Source organism: Mustelus asterias, chromosome 15 (genome assembly GCF_964213995.1).
Source record: "Mustelus asterias chromosome 15, sMusAst1.hap1.1, whole genome shotgun sequence".
NCBI classification, from domain to species: domain Eukaryota; kingdom Metazoa; phylum Chordata; class Chondrichthyes; order Carcharhiniformes; family Triakidae; genus Mustelus; species Mustelus asterias.
This window is the reverse complement of record NC_135815.1, coordinates 57,493,269-57,513,354: the sequence shown is the minus strand read 5'-3', so window position 1 is coordinate 57,513,354 and position 20,086 is coordinate 57,493,269. Positions and strand designations below refer to the sequence as shown.

Below are 20,086 nucleotides of genomic sequence, written 5' to 3'. Positions count from 1 at the left end.
CGGGGATGTTTCCTCATCCTGCGTTACATGGTGAGGAATGGTCATTCATCATAAAGTGGATTGAGAATTTTTGGAAGCTGGTTAAGGGTTTGAGAAGGAAGAACAAAATTGATTAAAACATGTTCTCGGAATTATTTGAATTCCTAAAACACTCAAGGGGTTAAATTCCTTGAAGATATAATACTGCAATTAAGTTGGGTTTTATTAAAAGAAGCCTTACTTGTAAACAAATGGCTGACATGCAAGTTGGCTTTGACCATCACTTTCTTCTTTCAGACTGTCAATCTGTAATGTGTTACTTTTGTAAGTAACGTGGTAAACTTACCCAAGTTTCTGATTTCACTGTTTTGTATATGAGTCTATATTTTGAAACCATGAAATTGCAACATACTGTAACTATAATATATTGAAAGCCAACAAATTGATCTTAATTGTCAGGTATAGAAGACAAATGAAGATTTGTGTGTTGCTTTGGAATTGTGTATTATGCTGTTCATTGCAATAGCAACATTTTAGGAATTATTTCTTCTTTGTAGCATGCAAAAATATCTTTCATCATCCAATCCAATCCAATATCACCACAAGACAAAGAATGAATGAACCAGTATGACATGTAAAATACCTATGTGCAATAAAAAGCAAATGAATGATTCTAAGTAGCAACTGTGAACCAAAGCGCAGGAGATCCAGCAGTTAGCCGACTACCATGACGCGCGTGGTTTCTTTAGCGCAGTCAAGACCACCCAGGGGCCAAACATCCAAGGGCCCACCTCATTGCTGGCCAAGAACAGAGAGGTGCTCATCAAGAACAGAGAGTCAGTCAGGAGGAACATTTCAAAGACCTCCTTATCAGAGATTCTGTCTTCAACGTGAGTGTCCTCGATTCCATCCCGCAGCATGTTACCCACCACCATCTCAGCACAGCCCCAATCCGGCACAAGGTAGAAAAGGCATCCAACAGCTAAAGAGCAACAAGCATCAGGAACAGATAGAATCCCTGCCAAAGCACTCAAAAAATGACAGAGGAGCACTATTAGTGCAAATGCATGACCTTATTTCGCTCATTTGGAAGAACATGCCAGTAGGACTCGGATGCCTGTAATCATGACCATATTCCAAAAAAGGTAGCAAGTCCGACTGTATTAACTAGAGGAATTTCTCTGTCCAGTCTCTCTCTATAACTCAGTCCCTTGAGTCCTGGCAACATCCTTGTAAATCTCTTCTGCATGCTCTCCAGTTTAATAACATCTTTCCTATTGCAAGGTGACCAAACCTGAACACACTGCTCCAGGTGCGACCTCACCGATGTCCTGTACAACTGCAACATAACTTCCCAACTTCTATACTCAATGCCTGACTGATGAAGGCCAGCATGCCAAAAGCCTTCTTCACTGCCCTATTTACCTGTGACTCCACCTTTGGCATTCAGGTGCACAGTTCTCTCAAGTCCCTCTGTTCCACAAAGTCCTATATTAAGTTGACTTTTCAAATGCAACACCTCGCACTTATCTGTATTGAACTCCGTTTGCCATTTCTCTGCCCACTTCCTCAGCTGATCAAGATTCTGCTGCAATTTTTGATAATCTTCTTCACTGTCTACAATACCAACTATTTTAGTTTCATCTGCAAACTTACTGATCATGCCTTGTACATTCTCATCCAAATCGTTGATATAGATAACAAACAGCATTGGGTCCAGCACTGACCCCTGAAGCACACCACTAGTCACAGGCATCCAGTCCAACAAGCATTCTTCCACCATAATCCTCTACTTCCTACCATCAAGCCAACAGTATATCCAATTTACCAGCTCTCCCTGGATTCCATTTGATCTAACCTTCCAGAGCAGCCTACCATGTGGAACTATATCAAAGGCTTTACTGAAATCCATATAAGAGTACATCTACTGTCTTGCCCTCATCAACCTTCAAAGAAGGTCACTTCTTCAAAGAACTCAAACAACTTTGTAAGGCATGATCTCCCATGCACAAAGCCGTGCTGACTACTAATCAAACCCTGTCTTTCCAACTGTCTGTATATCTTATCCCTCAGAATCCTCTCTAGTAACTTACCCACCACAGATGTTAGGCTTACCAGTCTATAATTCCCAAGTTTTTCTTTGCAGCCCTTTTTTAAATAAGGACACAACATTTGCTACCCTTCAGTCTTCTGATATTTCAGCCGTGGCTGACGATGTTTTGTTTACAGTTAAGCCAAGGAACGATTCTTGTTGAGATTATCAATAAGTTAGCACATATTACCTGACAACTGTGGGCTTTTTCTTTCGCTGTTGAAAAAACTGTTTCTTGTTTGCAAAATTTAGTTTCTGAAAACCTAATCTATTTTCTGTCTCTTTGTTCCAGCACCTGCTTTCTCATGGGACCATTGAAGCAACTGAAGAAGATGATTGACCCAAATCGCTTAGTTGCCACCATTATTATGTTGGTAATTAGAACTTTATAACACACAACTCTTGCTTTGAACTTTGGAGTTGGGGGTAGGGTGTTAGCGTGGATTGGGGATTGGCTATCCGACAGGAAGCAGAGAGTCGGAATAAATGGGTGCTTTTCTGGTTGGCAGATGGTAACTAGTGGCGTGCCGCAGGGATCGGTACTGGGGCCTCAACTATTTACCATTTATATAGACGATCTGGAGGAGGGGACTGAGTGTAGGGTAACAAAGTTTGCAGACGACACAAAGATAAGTGGAAAAGTGAATCGTGTGGAGGGCGTAGAAGGTCTGCAGAGAGATTTGGACAGGCTGAGTGAGTGGGCGAGGATCTGGCAGATGGAGTATAATGTTGACAAATGCGAGGTTATTCACTTTGGAGGAAATAATAGCAAATTGGATTATTATCTAAATGGAAAAAAATTACAACATGCTACTGTGCAAAGGGACCTGGGGGTCCTTGTGTATGAGACGCAAAAACCCAGTCTGCAGGTGCAACAGGTGATCAAGAAGGCAAATGGAATGTTGGCCTATACCGCAAGGAGGATAGAATATAAAAGCAGTGATGTCTTGCTGCATCTGTACAGGGCATTGGTGAGGCTGCAGCTGGAATACTGTGTGCAGTTTTGGTCCCCTTATTTGCGGAAGGATATATTGGCCTTGGAGGGAGTGCAGAGAAGGTTCACCAGGTTGATACCAGAGATGAGATGTGTTGATTATGAGGAGAGACTGAGCAGATTAGGTTTGTACTCGTTGGAATTTAGAAGGCTGAGGGGGGATCTTATAGAGACCTATAAAATAATGAAGGGGCTGGATAGGGTAGAGGTGGAGAGATTCTTTCCACTTAGAAAGGAAGCTAGAACTAGAGGGTACAGCCTCAAAATAAAAGGGGGTCAGTTTCGGACAGAGTTGAGGAGGAACTTCTCTCAGAGGGTGGTGAATCTCTGGAATTCTCTGCCCACTGAAGTGGTGGAGGCTACCTCATTGAATATGTTTAAATCACGGATAGATGGATTCCTGATCGGTAAGGGAATTAGGGGTTATAGGGATCAGGCGGGTAAGTGGAACTGATCCACTTCAGATCAGCCATGATCTTATTGAATGGCGGAGCAGGCTCGAGGGGCTAGATGGCCTACTCCTGCTCCTATTTCTTATGTTCTTATCTGTTCCGGTGTTTGTAAATTCAGCTTGCAATCTTTCAATAAGCTCAGCAAGCTTATTCAAACTTTCCTCATAGGGATCTGAAGATGTAATTTTCCAGCAATTATTCTGAAAATTTACAAATGCAAATCTTTCTGAAGCTCTCAATGATCCAGGTTGTCATAGTTCGGCCCATCAGAGCATCCTGAAAAGTGGTAGTAAAGGAAGAATTTGTATTTTCAAAAAAAACTATCCTTACCTAAAAGTTGATCTTTAATTAGCTAGTTGCAGATGGCTGGACAATTTCTTGCTCCTCATTGCCATACAAGCTGAATAATTCACCATCTGAGTTAAGGTATGAAATATAGGCCCAGAAATGCTTGCAGGACAGGTTAGTGAACACCTTTTGTCCAGCAATTGGTACATGATGCAGTGAAACTTACAAAAGATGAAAATGTATTGAGTTCACACCCTCAAAGCTCTCCTCTGTACATTTGATCTTGCTGTGGGGAGGAAAACAGTTTTTTAATTAAACTAAGTATTTCCTTTTCTAGTGTTAACATGGTCTATCATTGGAGAGATTGACAAAATACATGCATAAAAGGTACTGATATCAAGTTCAGATCATAGGGCTTCTAACTTTAGGTGAATCTTTACTATACAAATAGATATAGGGCGGTGTGGGTCAGTGCACTCAAAAGTAAGATTGTCAGACTATTTACAGAAGCAACTTACACCACTGAACCTGAAAATATATCTGCAGTAGAGCAAATTTGTAACATGCACTTATGCTGAGGACATAAAAGGTACTGTATCGATGCAGTTTGTTTTTCAAGACTCTGCTCAGACCAGCACAAAACAATACAAGGATCATAAAAGGTTCATGGACTTCAATCCGGACTCCTTTCCTTCCCCTTTATTTTCTCCCTCTCCAGAAAAAGCAGAGCAACTTGAATTATGATTTGTATTTATACTCAGTCCTCTTTATACTGCAGTTACCTTGAACAGTCAGAGCAGTATTAAGGACAAAAGCATTAACTGGCTCAGCTCCCACCAGCCGAAACTGCTCACTATTCCTGAAAGGCTAAGGTAAACCCAGGCTTTGTTTTGCTGTGCAAAACTGCCTTCTTGACGTCTTTTGTTTCCAGCATCTTATGTGAGCAGTTCATGGGCTTTTTTGTCACTAAAATGAAGATTCATTTTCTGCCTCTGTTTCCTTCCCTCCTTTTAGACCACCAGGCCAAACTTATTCTAAGGTTCCCCAGAGGCATCTGGACAAATACATGAATAGGATGGGAATAGAGGGATATAGTCCCCGGAAGGGTAGGAGGTTTTAGTTATGACAGGCAGCATGGTAGGTGCAAGCTTGGAGAGCCAAAGGGCCTGTTCCTGTACTATGATTTTCTTTGTTGTTCTTCTAACGCCTTCACCCTGAACTTTTATCTTTAATTTTGCTCCTGTCTCCCCTCATACCTTTTCCACACTGAGCTTTTCCATGTGACCCATCTCTTGCTCCCATCTTGTTCTTACTAACTATAGCAAGCTAAACTAAAAGTTCAGAGGGGAAATGCAAAGGAAAATGAGAGGCAAAGACAGAATATGAGAGGATACTGGCAGCTAACATAAGGAGCAATCCAAATGTATTCTCTCAGCATTTAAATAGTAAATGGATAGTAAAAAGATGGATGGGACTGACCGGGGCAAAATGGGGATATGTGCATGATGGCAGTGGGCACGGCTGAGGGACTAAATGAGTACATTGCATTTCTCTTTACCAAGGAAGATAGTGTTGCCAAAGTCATAGTGAAAGAGCAAGTAATCGAGATACTGCTGCTATTTGTAGAAGAAATACTTCTCTGATCTATTACTGTGCAAGATGTGGAACTTGTACTGGAAGTTAAATTCCACCAGGTGCATACCACATTTCTAAAAGGAAATTGATAAATGCAATTTGGATTTCAATTTAATTTATTTATACACCATCTTTCTGCCTTTATATACAGTAGTAACAATAAGTGGGTGACCAATAAATTCTATCATGGTGTGCTGAGTAATTTCAAGACTAAAATTGGTTTGTTGCTCCACTGTTACTATTTCTTACCATTTCTTTCTCTCGGCTGTTATATAGCTTGGCCTGCTGATCTGGTTCAGAATTAATTATGAAATTGAGATAAGTTGTCGCTTTTTTTTCTATCAGTAACCATAGTGAATTAGTGTGAAAAACTAATGAGTGTATTAAAAGAGGAGAAAATGTTTCTTCATATAGACTCTAGGCAGGCAAAATCTTGCAAATTTATCAGCTGCGGATCAGTACATCCAAAGTGAATATTCCAAGCAGCTGTAACAGTGGATTGATTGAGTATGAGCTGATGGAATTACTTGCATGCGTATTGTATTAGTTGTTCTTTCAATAAAATTTTCTCTTTTATTTTATAGCTGTGCTTCATCTTAACACTATGTGCAGTCTTTTGGGTAGGTGCCATATATGGTGTCCCTTTTGTACTCTGGTATAAAATGTAATTAATGTTTAAAAGAAAACTGAGATCCCCAAATTGCCTAGCACGTAAATCCGTAAACTTTTGATGTACTAAGCTGTGCAGATCAAAATATCTCCAGTATTTTAAGTGTGGCCTTACCAATGTCTTGTACAACTTCAACAAGACGTCCCAACTCCTGTACTCAATGTTCTGACCGATGAAACCAAGCATGCTGAATGCCTTCTTCATCACTCTGTCCACCTGTGACTCCACTTTCAAGGAGCTATGAACCTGTACCCCTAGATCTCTTTGTTCTATAACTCTCCCCAGTGCCCTACCATTAACTGAGTAAGTCCTGCCCTGGTTCAATCTACCAAAATGCATCACCTTGCATTTATTTAAACTCCATCTGCCATTCGTCAGCCCACTGGCCCAATTGATCAAGATCTAGTTGCAATCGGAGATAACTTTCTTCACTGTCCACTATGCCACCAATCTTGGTGTCATCTGCAAACTTACTAACCGTGCCTCCTATATTCTCATCCAAATCATTAATATAAATGACAAATAACAGTGGACCCAGCACTGATCCCTGAGGCACACCGCTGGTCACAGGCCTCCAGTTTGAAAAACAACCCTCTACAACCACCCTATGGCTTCTTTCAAAAAGTCAATTTTGTATCCATTTAGATACCTCACCCTGGATCCCGTGAGATTTAACCTTCTACAACAACCTACCATGTGGTGCCTTGTCAAAGGCCTTGCTAAAGTCCATGTAGACAACATCAACTGCACTGCCCTCATCTACCTCCTTGGTTACCCCTTCAAAAAAACTCAATTAAATTTGTGAGACATGATTTTCCACTCACAAAGCCATGCTGATGTCCCTAACCAGTCCTTGCGTCTCTAAATGCCTGTAGATCCTATCTCTCAAAATACCTTCCAACAACTTACTCACCACAGATGTGAGGCTCACTGGCCTGTAGTTCCCAGGCTTTTCCCTGCAGCCCTTTTTAAACAAAGGCACAGCATTTGCCACTCTCCAATCTTCAGTCACCTCACCCGTGACTATCGATGATTCAAATATCTCGGCTCGGGGACCCGCAATTTCCTCCCTAGCCTCCCACAATGTCCTGGGATACACTTCATCAGGTCCCGGGGATTTATCTACCTTGATGCGCTTTTAGACTTCCAGTACCACCACCTCTGTAATATGTGCACTCCTCAAGACATCACTATTTATTTCCCCAAGTTCCCTAACATCCATGCTTTTCTCAACAGTAAATACTGATGAGAAATATTCATTTAGGATCTCACCCATCCCTTGTGGATCTTCACATAGATGACCTTGTTGATCTTTAAGAGACCCTACTCTCTCCCTTGTTACTCTTTTGCCCCTTTATGTATTTGTAGAAGCTCTTTGGATTCTCCTTTGCCTTATCTGCCAAAACAATCTCGTGCCCCCTTTTTGCCATCCTGATTTCTCTCTCAACTCTATTCCTACACCCCCCATACTCTTCAAGGGATTCACTTGATCCCAGTTGCCTATGCATGTCATGTGCCTCCTTTTTCTTGACCAGGGTTCCCTACTTCTACCAGCCTTGCCCTTCACTCTAAGAGGAATGTGCTGTTAGGTGATACTTTGCAAGGAAAGTGTGGGAACATGATTTCCAATGCTCAATAATCATTTCCATGAGCACTAATATGTACGTGGAACTAAACCCCAGCAAGAGTTAGAATGCATGTTTGAAATTTACTTCTAAATTTGCAACTGCTGTTAGCATACTGATTACTTAAATTTCTTTGAACCATTATAATATGGTGTCTTCTCATCTGTGGAATTGGCTGAACTATAGATTAAAATGTTGCATACAAAACATAAAGTAGTAAGGAACAGCAATAGGCAATTCAGCCTCTCTATCATGTACAACCATTCAACTTGATCAAGGCTGATCTGTATCTTAAATCCATTTCCCCACCTTGATTTTGTAACCTTTGCCGAAGAAAGAAAATCTATTAATCTCAGTTTTAACATTTGAAATTGACTTGGTTTCAATAACTTTTTAGAGGACAGTTCCAGATTTCCACTATCTTTTGTGTGAAGAAGTGCTTTTTGATATCAATTCTTAATGGCCCAGCTCAAATTTTACGGTTATGCCCCTTTCTTGTACACTCTCATTATAATGTCGTATCTGATTTTGATCTGTACAGGTGAAATTCAAAAATTGCTTAATATTAAATTTAGTGTAACTAATGTTTGGAATTGGCAAAATTAAATGATGCTACCGGAATGTGTGGGTTGGCATAATATAGTGCACGGTGTTCCAGCTTGACATTCTTGTATAGCATGCAGTGTCACAGTAGTAACAGGCCTCATCATTGTCTAGCCTGGTTTACTTTTTTAAATCACTTTTTCTATCTGGTGTTACATTTTTTTTGTTAATCGAAGTTGTACTTGTGCTTTTCATTCAAATGTTGGTACAAACTGCAGTGACCAACAAAGTTGTTATATAGTTTTTGTTATGGCTATCCGCTAATTACCAATCACCTTGATGTTGGATTTTTTTTTACCTCTTTTCAAAAGACAAATTGTTTTTTTTCTTTCAGTGGCAGAAAAAAGGACTTGCCCTTGTCTTCTGTATATTGCAGTTCCTGGCAACAACTTGGTAAGACTTATGGTGCAGGACACAACTTAAAACAAAATGAGTTGGAACAAATATACTTGCACGCTTATTTCAATTATTACTTGATTATGTAACTAGTAGTTTCGTAGTACAGAACTTGAGTATTGCTGAAAATAGACATTTTGTGGAGGCTTAATAAAAGCAAATTACTGCGGATGCTGGAATCTGAAACCAAAAGAAAAAATGCTGGAAAATCTCAGCAGGACTGGCAGCATCTGTAAGGAGAGAAAAGAGCCAACCTTTCGAGTCCAAATGGCCATTTGTCAAAGCTAAAAGGCACAGAAAGTGGGAGATATTTATACTATAAGGCAGTGGTTCCCAAACATTTTTCACTGGGCCGCACTTTCGGAATAAAAATATGCTCGTGCCACACCAAATTTTTTATTGATAAGAAATGCATTCAAAAACAAAAAAAAACAACTCCTAGCCGTGCTTGATTCATAACATAGAACACGACTACTTTATAATATGATCATGGGACATCCAGAAAGTATAAAACAATGCAGCTACATAAAAACGTGATTCATTCCCAAAATATACTTATAGATGAGCTTCTTACATATGTAACCTTAAATAAGTATACAATCTCAATGAGAGGTGTGAGCTTGTTTTTGTCGGGTAATCTCATTTATATTAGGTCTAATTTGAGACAAACTCTCATCTCCTCATCAACACAAAGAAGCCTTTCTCTTTTCTGGTCTTTGATATTTGTCAGAGCTGAAAATCCCTGTTCACAACAATATGTCGTGGAGAACTGTAGAAGAATAGCTGATGCTCTTGAAGAGATGCGTGGATTCTGTTTCTGGTTGTATATCCAAAAAGAATCCAGTGGCATACTCCCGTGTTTCATTTTCAAGGTGCGATCACTCGAAATGCAGGCCATTTCCTCCTCCTCGTCCAATGTCAGACCTGAACAGCTGGAATTCGCAAAGGGGTCTCTAACCCAGTCGAATTTTTCTGTAGACAATGATGGGAAGTAATGATCAATCTTTTCTACCAGTGTTGCAAGATGTTCCTGTAGGAGGCCGTACAATTCATTGCTCGTTTTAAAACTTTTTACCAGTGGGAACATTTCGAGGTTATGTTGCATCGCTCTTCCGAACCAGAGCTGAAGCTTTTTTTTGAATGCAGTTAGTTTGTCTGTAGTTGTGAGGATATTGTCATCGCGGCCTTGCATACTGGCATTGAGCACATTCAACCGGGAAAAGATATCGGCCAAATATGCCAGCTTTGCACACCAGTCATTGTCATCCAGTTGGTGGTACAATGGGTTCCCTTTTTGTTCCAAAAATTCTCTTAATTCGTTCTTCAGTTCCAACACCCGATTTAAAACTTTTCCGTGGAACATCCAGCGAACCTCCGAGTGCAGAATTAGGCATTGATGTTTTGATTCCATGCCTTTGCAGAGTTGAGCAAATAACCGCGCCTTTAGTGGTTTTGCTTTGATGAAGTTCACAATGCGCACAGTCTGATCCAGAACCAACTTCAAATCAGCTACAAGGGTCTTGGTGATTAATGCCTCTCTGTGTAAAAAACAGTGAGTTGATATTACATCTGGATTTTTCTGTTTGATGAGTGCCGCCAAGCGCCTCACATTCCCTATCATACATGGCGCTCCATCCGTACAAATTCCAATACAAGAATCCCATGAAATCTCAACTTTTTCCAAACACTCAGACAAGGTTTGGAAAATATCTTGTCCTCTGGTATGTTTTTCAAGTTCCTTGCAAAATAGAAACTGAGAGATTATTTCGTCATTGTGAATGAATCTGATATAGGCAAGCAACTGTGCTTTTCCACTAATGTCAGTCGATTCATCAACTTGAATGGCAAATTTAGAATTCTTCATACTTTCGGAAACACGCTTCTCAATGTTAGCTGACATATCAACTATTCTTCTGCGAATTGTATTATCAGACAAAGGAATTTCCATAACTTCTCGCTCAGCATCATCACCAAACAAAGTTTTCACAATCAAGCTGCAGGCAGGCTGAATCATTTTTTCAGCTATTGTATGTGGTTTTGTCTGTTGAGCAATCAATTCAGCCACTTGGTAAGATACAATCTGCATCTTATCTGAGACTGTCATTCGTTTTTCGAAATATGATCGTTGGCATTTCTGCTGTTCCAAAAGCCTTTCAAAATATTGAACATTCTTGTTTGCCAGATTTCCATGTTTTGACAACAGATGTCTTTCATCTTGCTTGGGACCACATTGGAATTAGAAAGCTTCTCACCACAGATCAAACACATAGGCCGAGGTACGTTTTCACTTCCAGTCCATGTGAAACCGAGACTCAGATAGCTATCCATATATTATCGACAAACTTTCTTTTTTGGAAGTTTGCTTGGGCCTGCTACTGGTGTAGAATTAAACAACGACTCTTTAGCACTCTGTTCGAATGGCGATTCTGGATCACAATGTGGACTCGGATCGTCCTCAGCATCACTTGGTGCTCTTGCTCTCACTTTGGAAAAATATCTATCCATGTTTAAATGTTTCTTTGATTGTCCTTGAATCTTCCCGCCACACTTGCCATCCTCTCTCGCCGCACCAGTGTGGCGCGCCGCACCCTTTGGGAACCACTACTATAAGGTATGGGAATGAAAGATGAGTCATAGCCACAAAAACAAAGGGAAAGGCTAAGAGGTGCTAATGGCAGTCCATAGAGAGAATAGAAGGTGTGAATGGTCAAATGGCAGAGAAGCTGAAATCAGAGGTAAGATGTGGGGGGAGGGGAGAGATGGGTGGGAGATTGGTAAAATTGAGAAAAGGGGGAAAAAGGGAAAACCTCACTAAGGTGGCACAGTGGTTAGCACTGCTGCGCCTCAGCGCCAGAGAAATGGGTGTGATTCCCGGCTTGGGTCACTGTGTGGAGCTTGCACATTCTCCCCGTGTCTGCGTGGGTCTCCTCCAGGTGTTGTGGTTTCCTCCCACAATCCAAAGATGTGCACGTTAGGTGGATTGGCCATGCTAAATTCTCCTCCAGTGTACCCGAACAGGCACCAGAGTGTGGCGACTGGGGGATTTTCACAGTAACTTTATTGGGATATGGGGGTAGGGCCTGGGTAGGGATTGTGGTCGGTGCAGACTTGATGGGCCGAATGGCCTCTTTCTGTGCTGTAGGGTTTCTATGATTTCTATGATTGCAGTGTGAATGTAAGCCTACTTGTGACTAATAAATAAACTTTAGTATAAATATCTCCCACTTTCTGTGCCTTTTTAGCTTTGACAAAGGGTCATCTGGACTCAACGTCAGCTGTTTTCTCTCCTCACAGATGCTGCCAGACCTGCTGAGATTTTCCAGCATTTTCAGGATAATTGCCAGAATACCCCAATGACAAGAATAAAACAACAACTTTATAATGTAATTGGAGAGTGTGGTTGGTGGGCAAGTGGACTCTACCAATCAGAGTCCACCTGCCAACTAATCAGTACTCTCCTCATACTGTATAAAGCCATTGTTTCCCCTGTCATTGGGTATTCTTGTGCTAGTCCTGATAATTGCGTAATGAAAAGCTTTGACAAAATGTCTCTCTTCATCAATGTTGTAGTAACTCAGGCCCGTAATGCCATTTATGGCATATTCAGATACTGAAAGCTACGACCATTCAAATGCATGCCTCTAGAACAAAGGTGACTTGCTGTTCCACCAAATCGAAAGTGGCAATTTCTCTTGTTTTTACATTTGGTTTTGGTCCAGATTTGTTCCTTAGGGAGACAAAATCTTTTATGTTCTCAACATGAAACTTGACATTTGTGTGTCAAGTCGAAAGAATGTCAAGAAACGAGTCAAGCATGTTTCATGAAGTTACCTCTGGGATCCTTCTCTTCAGAAAGTAGCAGAATAACACACTAGGTCCTATTTTATGCTTTAACTGTCAAAGCAAATCTATTTTACCATGATGAAACAATAATAGTGTAAATTATGGAGTAGCTGTTAAACATAACCACCTACGCACTGTAATAAAAATAAATACCTCACAACTTTCTTGTTAAGCTATATTTTAGTCAGCTTTTATTTGCAGTCTTTATGGATTCTTTATCTCTCCAAATGTTGAATCATCTATTTTTGCTCATAATATGGGGGGCAATTAAGCAATGTCAAAGCAATAAATTTATAATTAAATTAATTAATAAAGATCTCCATTAGAGTGTGAGGGGGGCAGAATCTATTTGTCTCACTCCCAATCTCGATGCTCACTCACTCACTCTCGCCCACTGAGAGTGTGTGTGAGATTGTGCGTTGGTGTATAGGTGAGTGGGGACCCTGAGATTACAAGTGTGTCGGATACACATGCATTTCCCACACACTATCTCTCTCTCCCCCACAATCACTCACTATCTTCTCCCCGACATTTCCAAACTCACTCCCCACACAATCCCTCATTCACTTCACCCATTACCCAAAACAGTCCTTTGCTCACCCTCCCACCTAATCCCTTTCTCACCCCCATGGGTAGAAAGTAAAGTCTGTTCATCCTTACCAAACCACCTCCCAACCACCTGGCCTGGCCTGGCCAGCCTAAGCCTGGCAGTGAATCTCTCTTCTCCCCCAATTGCCTGACCTGGCTCAGACTAGAGAAGGTCTTTCCTTGCCCCATCCATCACACGACAGCCTCTCTCTCTCACTCTCTCCCCAATACCTCTGTTTCGAGAGCCCATTCGTTGTCAATAATGCTGCTGTTCCAACAATCACAGATTGTTTCTCTGTGTGTCAGCAGCAAGCATACAAAACAACAGCTTGTGATTGCAGTTTCAGAATCTCCCACTGCAGCTACTTGCATTTTGAAAATGACTTCTGAGGGCCACATTGGGGCGATTCATGGGCCACCGCATGTTGGACATTAGATAAGCCTGATTTTTATAGTGCCACATAAGGAGATATTAGCACTGAACAGCAAAAGGTTTTAAGATTGGTTTTGAAGGAGTGGGAAGAGGTAGAGAAATTGAGAAGTTTAAGGATGAAATTACAAAGCCTGGGGTCAAGGCAGTTGAAGTCAAAGGTAGAGCGACTAAAATTGGGGATGCGCAAGGTGCCAGAATTGAAAGAGCGCAGATATCTTAGAAATTGTAGAGGGCTGAGGCAGGTTACCGTGTTAGCGAGAGGTAGAGGGCTGTAGCGGGTTACCGTGTTAGCGAGAGGTAGAGGGCTGAGGCAGGTTACCGTGTTAGCGGGAGGTAGAGGGCTGTAGCGGGTTACCGTGTTAGCGAGAGGTAGAGGGCTGTAGCGGGTTACCGTGTTAGCGAGAGGTAGAGGGTTGTAGCGGGTTACCGTGTTAGCGAGAGGTAGAGGGCTGTAGCGGGTTACCGTGTTAGCGAGAGGTAGAGGGCTGTAGCGGGTTACCGTGTTAGCGAGAGGTAGAGGGCTGTAGCGGGTTACCGTGTTAGCGAGAGGTAGAGGGCTGTAGCGGGTTACCGTGTTAGCGAGAGGTAGAGGGCTGAGGCAGGTTACTGTGTTAGCGAGAGGTAGAGGGCTGAGGCAGGTTACCGTGTTAGCGAGAGGTAGAGGGCTGAGGCAGGTTACCGTGTTAGCGAGAGGTAGAGGGCTGTAGCGGGCTGAGGCAGGTTACTGTGTTAGCGAGAGGTAGAGGGCTGTAGTGGGTTACCGTGTTAGCGAGAGGTAGAGGGCTGTAGCGGGCTGAGGCAGGTTACCGTGTTAGCGAGAGGTAGAGGGTTGTAGCGGGTTACCGTGTTAGCGAGAGGTAGAGGGTTGTAGCGGGTTACCGTGTTAGCGAGAGGTAGAGGGCTGTAGCGGGTTACCGTGTTAGCGAGAGGTAGAGGGCTGAAGCAGGTTACCGTGTTAGCGAGAGGTAGAGGGCTGTAGCGGGTTACCGTGTTAGCGAGAGGTAGAGGGCTGTAGCGGGTTACCGTGTTAGCGAGAGGTAGAGGGCTGAAGCAGGTTACCGTGTTAGCGAGAGGTAGAGGGCTGTAGCGGGTTACCGTGTTAGCGAGAGGTAGAGGGCTGTAGCGGGTTACCGTGTTAGCGAGAGGTAGAGGGCTGTAGCGGGTTATAGTAATAGCAAGAGGTAAATACAATTTGAAAAAATAGATGAGAATTTGAAAATTAAGATGTTGAGGAACTCAAACGAAACTCAGTGTGAATTGGGATACGGAGGACAGAGTTTGAATGATCTTGTGTTTATGAAATGTGGGAGGCTGCTCAGGAGGGTGTTGGCAAAAGTCAAGTTTGGGGGTAACAGAAACATGGATGAGGGTTTCAGCGGCGTATTAACTGAGGCATTGTTCGTGAAAAGATAGTTCCATGAATGTGGTACTGCAGAGTATTCAAGATTGTGGGAATTGTACATCCCTAGAACCAAATTCAAGAAAGTTTGAAGGATGAAAATGAGGTAAGAGTATTAGGAAAAATAGGTAGGTGAATCTCTGAGTGTAATTGGTAAGGGAGGGCATTGCAGCCTAAGGGGAGATTACCAAAGCAATCGGAATAATAAAGACACCAAAATAGTAACCACCTTTTGCTATGAGCCAATAATGGAAGCAGACCTGATCGATAACTGTTTAAAGGTAAAAGACACAACAGGAAATGATATAATCATAGGTTAACGTTGCCAATGATATTGGCAGCATAACCAGAATGTAGCAATGAATTTCATTGAGGTAATCTGCCACTGTTAACTCACTAGTGAGCTTAGTCTTGAGCCATAAGGTTAGTGTCATAAGGGTTTACAGAATGGAAACAGGCTCTTTGGCCCAACTTGTCCATGCCGCCCTCTTTTTTAAACCCCGAAGCTAGATAGACATAATTACTATTCTCCATAAAAGCATTATTATTGGATCTCTGCACCACAAATTGCTGGCATATAACCTAAATATTTGCACTGTTGGTAGAAATATGAGTTGCTATAGCCTCGCCTTTGCACTTGAATAGATCCAAGAATTTAACACGGTGCTATAATATTTTTGCACTTCTTGACTCCTTTGAAGTACCTTGCAATGTTTAAGGTGCTATTCAGATGTCAGTTGTTACTTTACGCTCATTACAGGAAGGATGTGGAAAAGATTGAAAGGGTGCAGAGGCGATTTACAAGGATGTTGCCTGGATTGAGTGGCATGCCTTATGAGGATAGGCTGAGGGAGTTCGGTCTTTTCTCCTTGGAGAGACGTAGGATGAGAGGAGACCTAATAGAGGTATATAAGATGTTGAGAGGCATAGATCGGGTTAACTCTGAGGCTTTTTCCCAGGGTGGAAATGGCTGCTACGAGAGGGCACAGGTTCAAGGTGCTGGGGGGTAGGTACAGGGGAAATGTTAGGGGGAAGTTTTTCACAGAGGGTGGTGGGCGAGTGGAATCGGCTGCCGTCAGTGGTGGTGGAGGCAAACTCAATAGGGTCTTTTAAGAAACTCCTGGATGAGTACATGGGACTTAATAGGATGGAGGGTTATAGATAGGTCTAAAAGGTAGGGATATGTTCGGCACAACTTGTGGGGCCGAAGGGCCTGTTTTGTGCTGTAGTTTTCTATGTTTCTATGTAACTCTTGCAGACTGTAATTACCATGAAGATGCTAGTTGGACTTAGTGCTCCTAGCAAACATCAGCATGAAGTTTATTCGACACTTGTCCTAGTTAGTTACCTCTAACCACAACCTGATGTTACAAATAGAGGTGCATAGTTACTGAATGAGTTAATATAAATGACATCGAAACAAACCATACCACAGTTGCAATGGTGCATTTCCTTTGCAATCTAAAATGATAGAACTGATCTGAACCATTAAGTTCTAATGAAGCACAATGTTTTTGTACTGCAGTGGTGATTTTTGTTTGCCTTTATACCCCAGTGGTGATTTTGCTTTTAGCTTAAATTAATTGATTTGAAAGGCCTTGAATTGTGTGCATCTCATGTTTAGCCAATTAAAAATAAATGGTTATGCACTGATTAGAGCAATCTTTTCTACTTTGTGACAATCCTTATTTTTGAATTTCTTCAGACCTTGGTGAGATTTCTGACTTGCTTTCCAATTTCCTTTTCAGGTACAGTCTGTCATACATTCCCTTTGCAAGGTGAGACTTTGAAAATTTTCACTTTAAGGTTCCCTGAGAATATGCTTTTATTATTTCTGTATTCCACGGATTCAATTTTAGCAGCATAGGAAATAGAAGTAGATGTACGGTTCTTTGAGCCTTGGAGCATTCACTAGGATTGTGGCTGGACTTCTACATCAACTCCACTTTTTTCCCATTTCCTATCATCTTTGATTTCTTGGTACTCAACTTATCTCAATCCTGAATATACTTAATGACTAAACATTCACCGTCCTCTAGAGGATATAATACCAATGATTCACAAACCATCTGCGTGAAGAAATTTCTCATCTCAGTGAGTGACCCCATATCCTGAAACTATGGCCTTTAAATCTAGACTGTCCAGCCAAAGGAATTGGTAAGTGAGATCTGTACCAGCCTGTTTCATCATAGTTTAATTGGCTACAGGTGGTTTTATACATTCAAGACTAGCAGATACATTAATATCTCACAAATTGCGTTTACTAAAGGGAGGGGATATGAGTACAAGATTAAGTTACCTCAATGCACAGTCAGCTCTGGGGTTAAATAGCCATATTGTCAGTGCTGAATTTAACAAGTAGGGAGGCATGAATTCTGAGTGATTCTGCTTCCTGATCCTCCATGTTCAACATTTGCTATTTAATAAAAGAATGAAAAGACAAGTAAATAATTATTAAGGATACTCGTTTACTATTGTGGAGCAATTCATGAAAGGTCTTGGTAGCTTAATTAATTAGTTATATGTATACTTTATCATCACAATTCTAATGTGTGCAGAATGATCATGGAATTTGGTTCTGAATCTAGAGGACCCCACAAAAATCTAATTGTGGCCCAGGTCTATTTTTGTCAACTGTGTCCAATGCATTTATTGTTCATATATCATGTTCCTGTACTGTAACCTTTCCCTGAATTACAACAGTGATTATATTACAAGTGTATGTATTTGGCTGTTGAACACTTTTGAGACATCCTGAGATTGTAAAAGGCAGCATATAAATGCAAGTTCTATCTTTATTTCCTAATTTTTTTTGTCATCTTTAGGGATGCTGTCATAAAGTGTTGCACATCCTGTGTAGGATAAATCCAGGAGGAAATAAGAACAGCCAAGACTCAGACACTTTCAGCAGGTGCTTGTGGCCACTGGAAAAGAACTGCCTACTGCATATTTTGTTACTTGGACAACTCCTAAATACTATGCATTTTTTTATTACATAGAAAATGATGTAATATGAATTTGTTTTAAAAATGTCTATTGCACATATTACTGATTATATGCTGTTCCAAAAAATCAGGCCTTTGTCCTTATTCAAGGAATTGTCATCTTTTATGTAATTGTTTCATGTTTTTCATAATTCCATTGAACTCGCATTACCTGTGTTTTTATTTGCAATGCTGGTGTGTTGAATGAATTTTGCTGAAGAATTTCAGAGTGCAAAGCTAATATAATTGCAGTCAACATTTATTTAGCAGAGACAGAAGCTGAGTGCTACCTTATAGTGATTATTGCTTTATACGATAAACAAAAGCTTGTATATAAAATTGAATTAACATGACACTCAAATAATAACTCAGTTTCGGTAAAAAAAATATTATTTTGTGTTTATTTGTCTATTTCCTCAAGAGACAGATCCTGCAAAATGCTTTCATACTGCAAAGAAAGTGCAATGTGAAAATTATTTATACTAACCTTCAATCTACTCACCACTGTCCTGCATATAATGACATTGCTGTGATGTGATCATTGGGTCCTGGCACTTCCCAGATTCACTATATCCTGTGCTTTATATTTATTCCCAGATCCATCATATTCCTCGGCCTGATGAGAGCTTTCCCCCATTACCTGTCATTCCTCAGCACTAGTTTATATAATCTTTGCTCAGTTAATGGCCACTTGTTCATCTCAACGAGTCTCTCCATGCTGCTTCAATTTTCAACATAGGAGGAGGAAGGATGAACATCAGGTTCCAAGGCTCAGTAGCCTAAATACTGAGGAAGTAATAAACAGCGGTGCTGATACTGAATTTTCCTCATTAGAAACTTGGTTACTTTTGCATTTGATGGATTTTCAGAGGGAATGTATAAAAACATCCTGAATGTAACAAAAATTTCTTTACAAAACCTGTACAGAATCCTCTTCAAACAGTTTTTGCCTTGATTGGTCAATCTTTTTTCTGTTTATTTTATGATATGGAGTATTGTTATGAACCAAATAACCTTTTTATTAAAAAAATCTGAAATCCCACTTATTTGCTGAAAGAACAAAGCCACAAACTTCCATGGATTAAAACAATTTTTACTATACAAGAGTCAAACAAAGCAAACACAATACTGCCTTAAGTAACCTATACTCTAAACCCAGAATCAACAAAATTTATGTTTAACTTAACAGGTAAATTGTGGATGATAAACTAAATGGCAGATACAACTAAGAGACAGATATTACAAATTGACATGACAGTCCAATCAGCCCTATATAATCAATCCTAGTCACATCCTTCAAACTCTCTTTACCTCAAAGAATTTCACTTCCTTTTCTAAAATTTAGTCTGATGTTCAGCTGACATACAACTAATGAGTTCCATGGGTACCATCTTCACTGAAAATGACACTGGTCTGCAGAACTTGTTCAACTCTGCTTATGAAGGTCTGGGATGATTTAGATCCACCAACATTAATCTTCAAGTTACAGAAATCACCACGGCTATCTTTGCTTATTTTAAACTTCTGGATTTAACTTGTCTTCTTCAGTCTGCCTGTACTGGCACCACTGAAATCATCAGCCACGAAGTTTTGTTTTCCCCAGAAGTTTTTTTTTTGGGTTAGTCTTAGTTTCTTCATGAATTGTCCTCTCCCAGTTTTAGTTTCCCATTTTGGTTTCCCTTTTCCATCCAGCTTTGTCTCAAAGATTACAGGCATTGAAATCACTGATACCATCACAGTCTGACAATTTGGTGTTTTTTGATCCACAAATCTGTCTGTGCAACAAATTTGAGTCCATAGCCATCCATAGTATGCTGCTTCTGTCCATCTAAAGATTAGGGCAGTTTTGCCATTCTAATAATTTGTCAGGGCCTCTGATCAGTTTTGTATATAAGTCCCAATATTTGCATGAAAAATTGGGTGAGTGTGTGGGTGAGGCTCCAGCAGAAACCTTGAAGTTCTGTTGGTCTTGGCAAATCATGGCCTCTGATCATGGCTGTCGGAGCTGGGGGTGAGGAGTGGGGGGCTGCTGAGGAGGGAGTCTTGGGTTTGGGGAGAAATGGAAGCTTGAAGATGAAGGAGAAGCCTATGATGGTGATTGGAGC

The 20,086-nt window shown here is 40.9% G+C and overlaps 1 protein-coding gene across 1 annotated transcript in view; it reads left to right on the top strand.

Annotated features, from left to right (window-relative positions):
• LOC144504727 (vesicle transport protein SFT2A-like) overlaps positions 1–19,023 on the top strand; it is a 69,978-nt gene extending 50,955 nt beyond the window's left edge. Inside the window, exons 6-10 of the mRNA XM_078230472.1 lie at positions 2,364–2,445; positions 6,025–6,060; positions 8,673–8,731; positions 16,746–16,775; positions 17,823–19,023. Of these exons, the coding sequence (XP_078086598.1) occupies positions 2,364–2,445; positions 6,025–6,060; positions 8,673–8,731; positions 16,746–16,775; positions 17,823–17,862 (247 nt within the window). The 3' untranslated portion in view covers positions 17,863–19,023. The remainder of the gene's footprint in view (positions 1–2,363; positions 2,446–6,024; positions 6,061–8,672; positions 8,732–16,745; positions 16,776–17,822) is intronic.
• Positions 19,024–20,086: the final 1,063 nt, after the last annotated feature.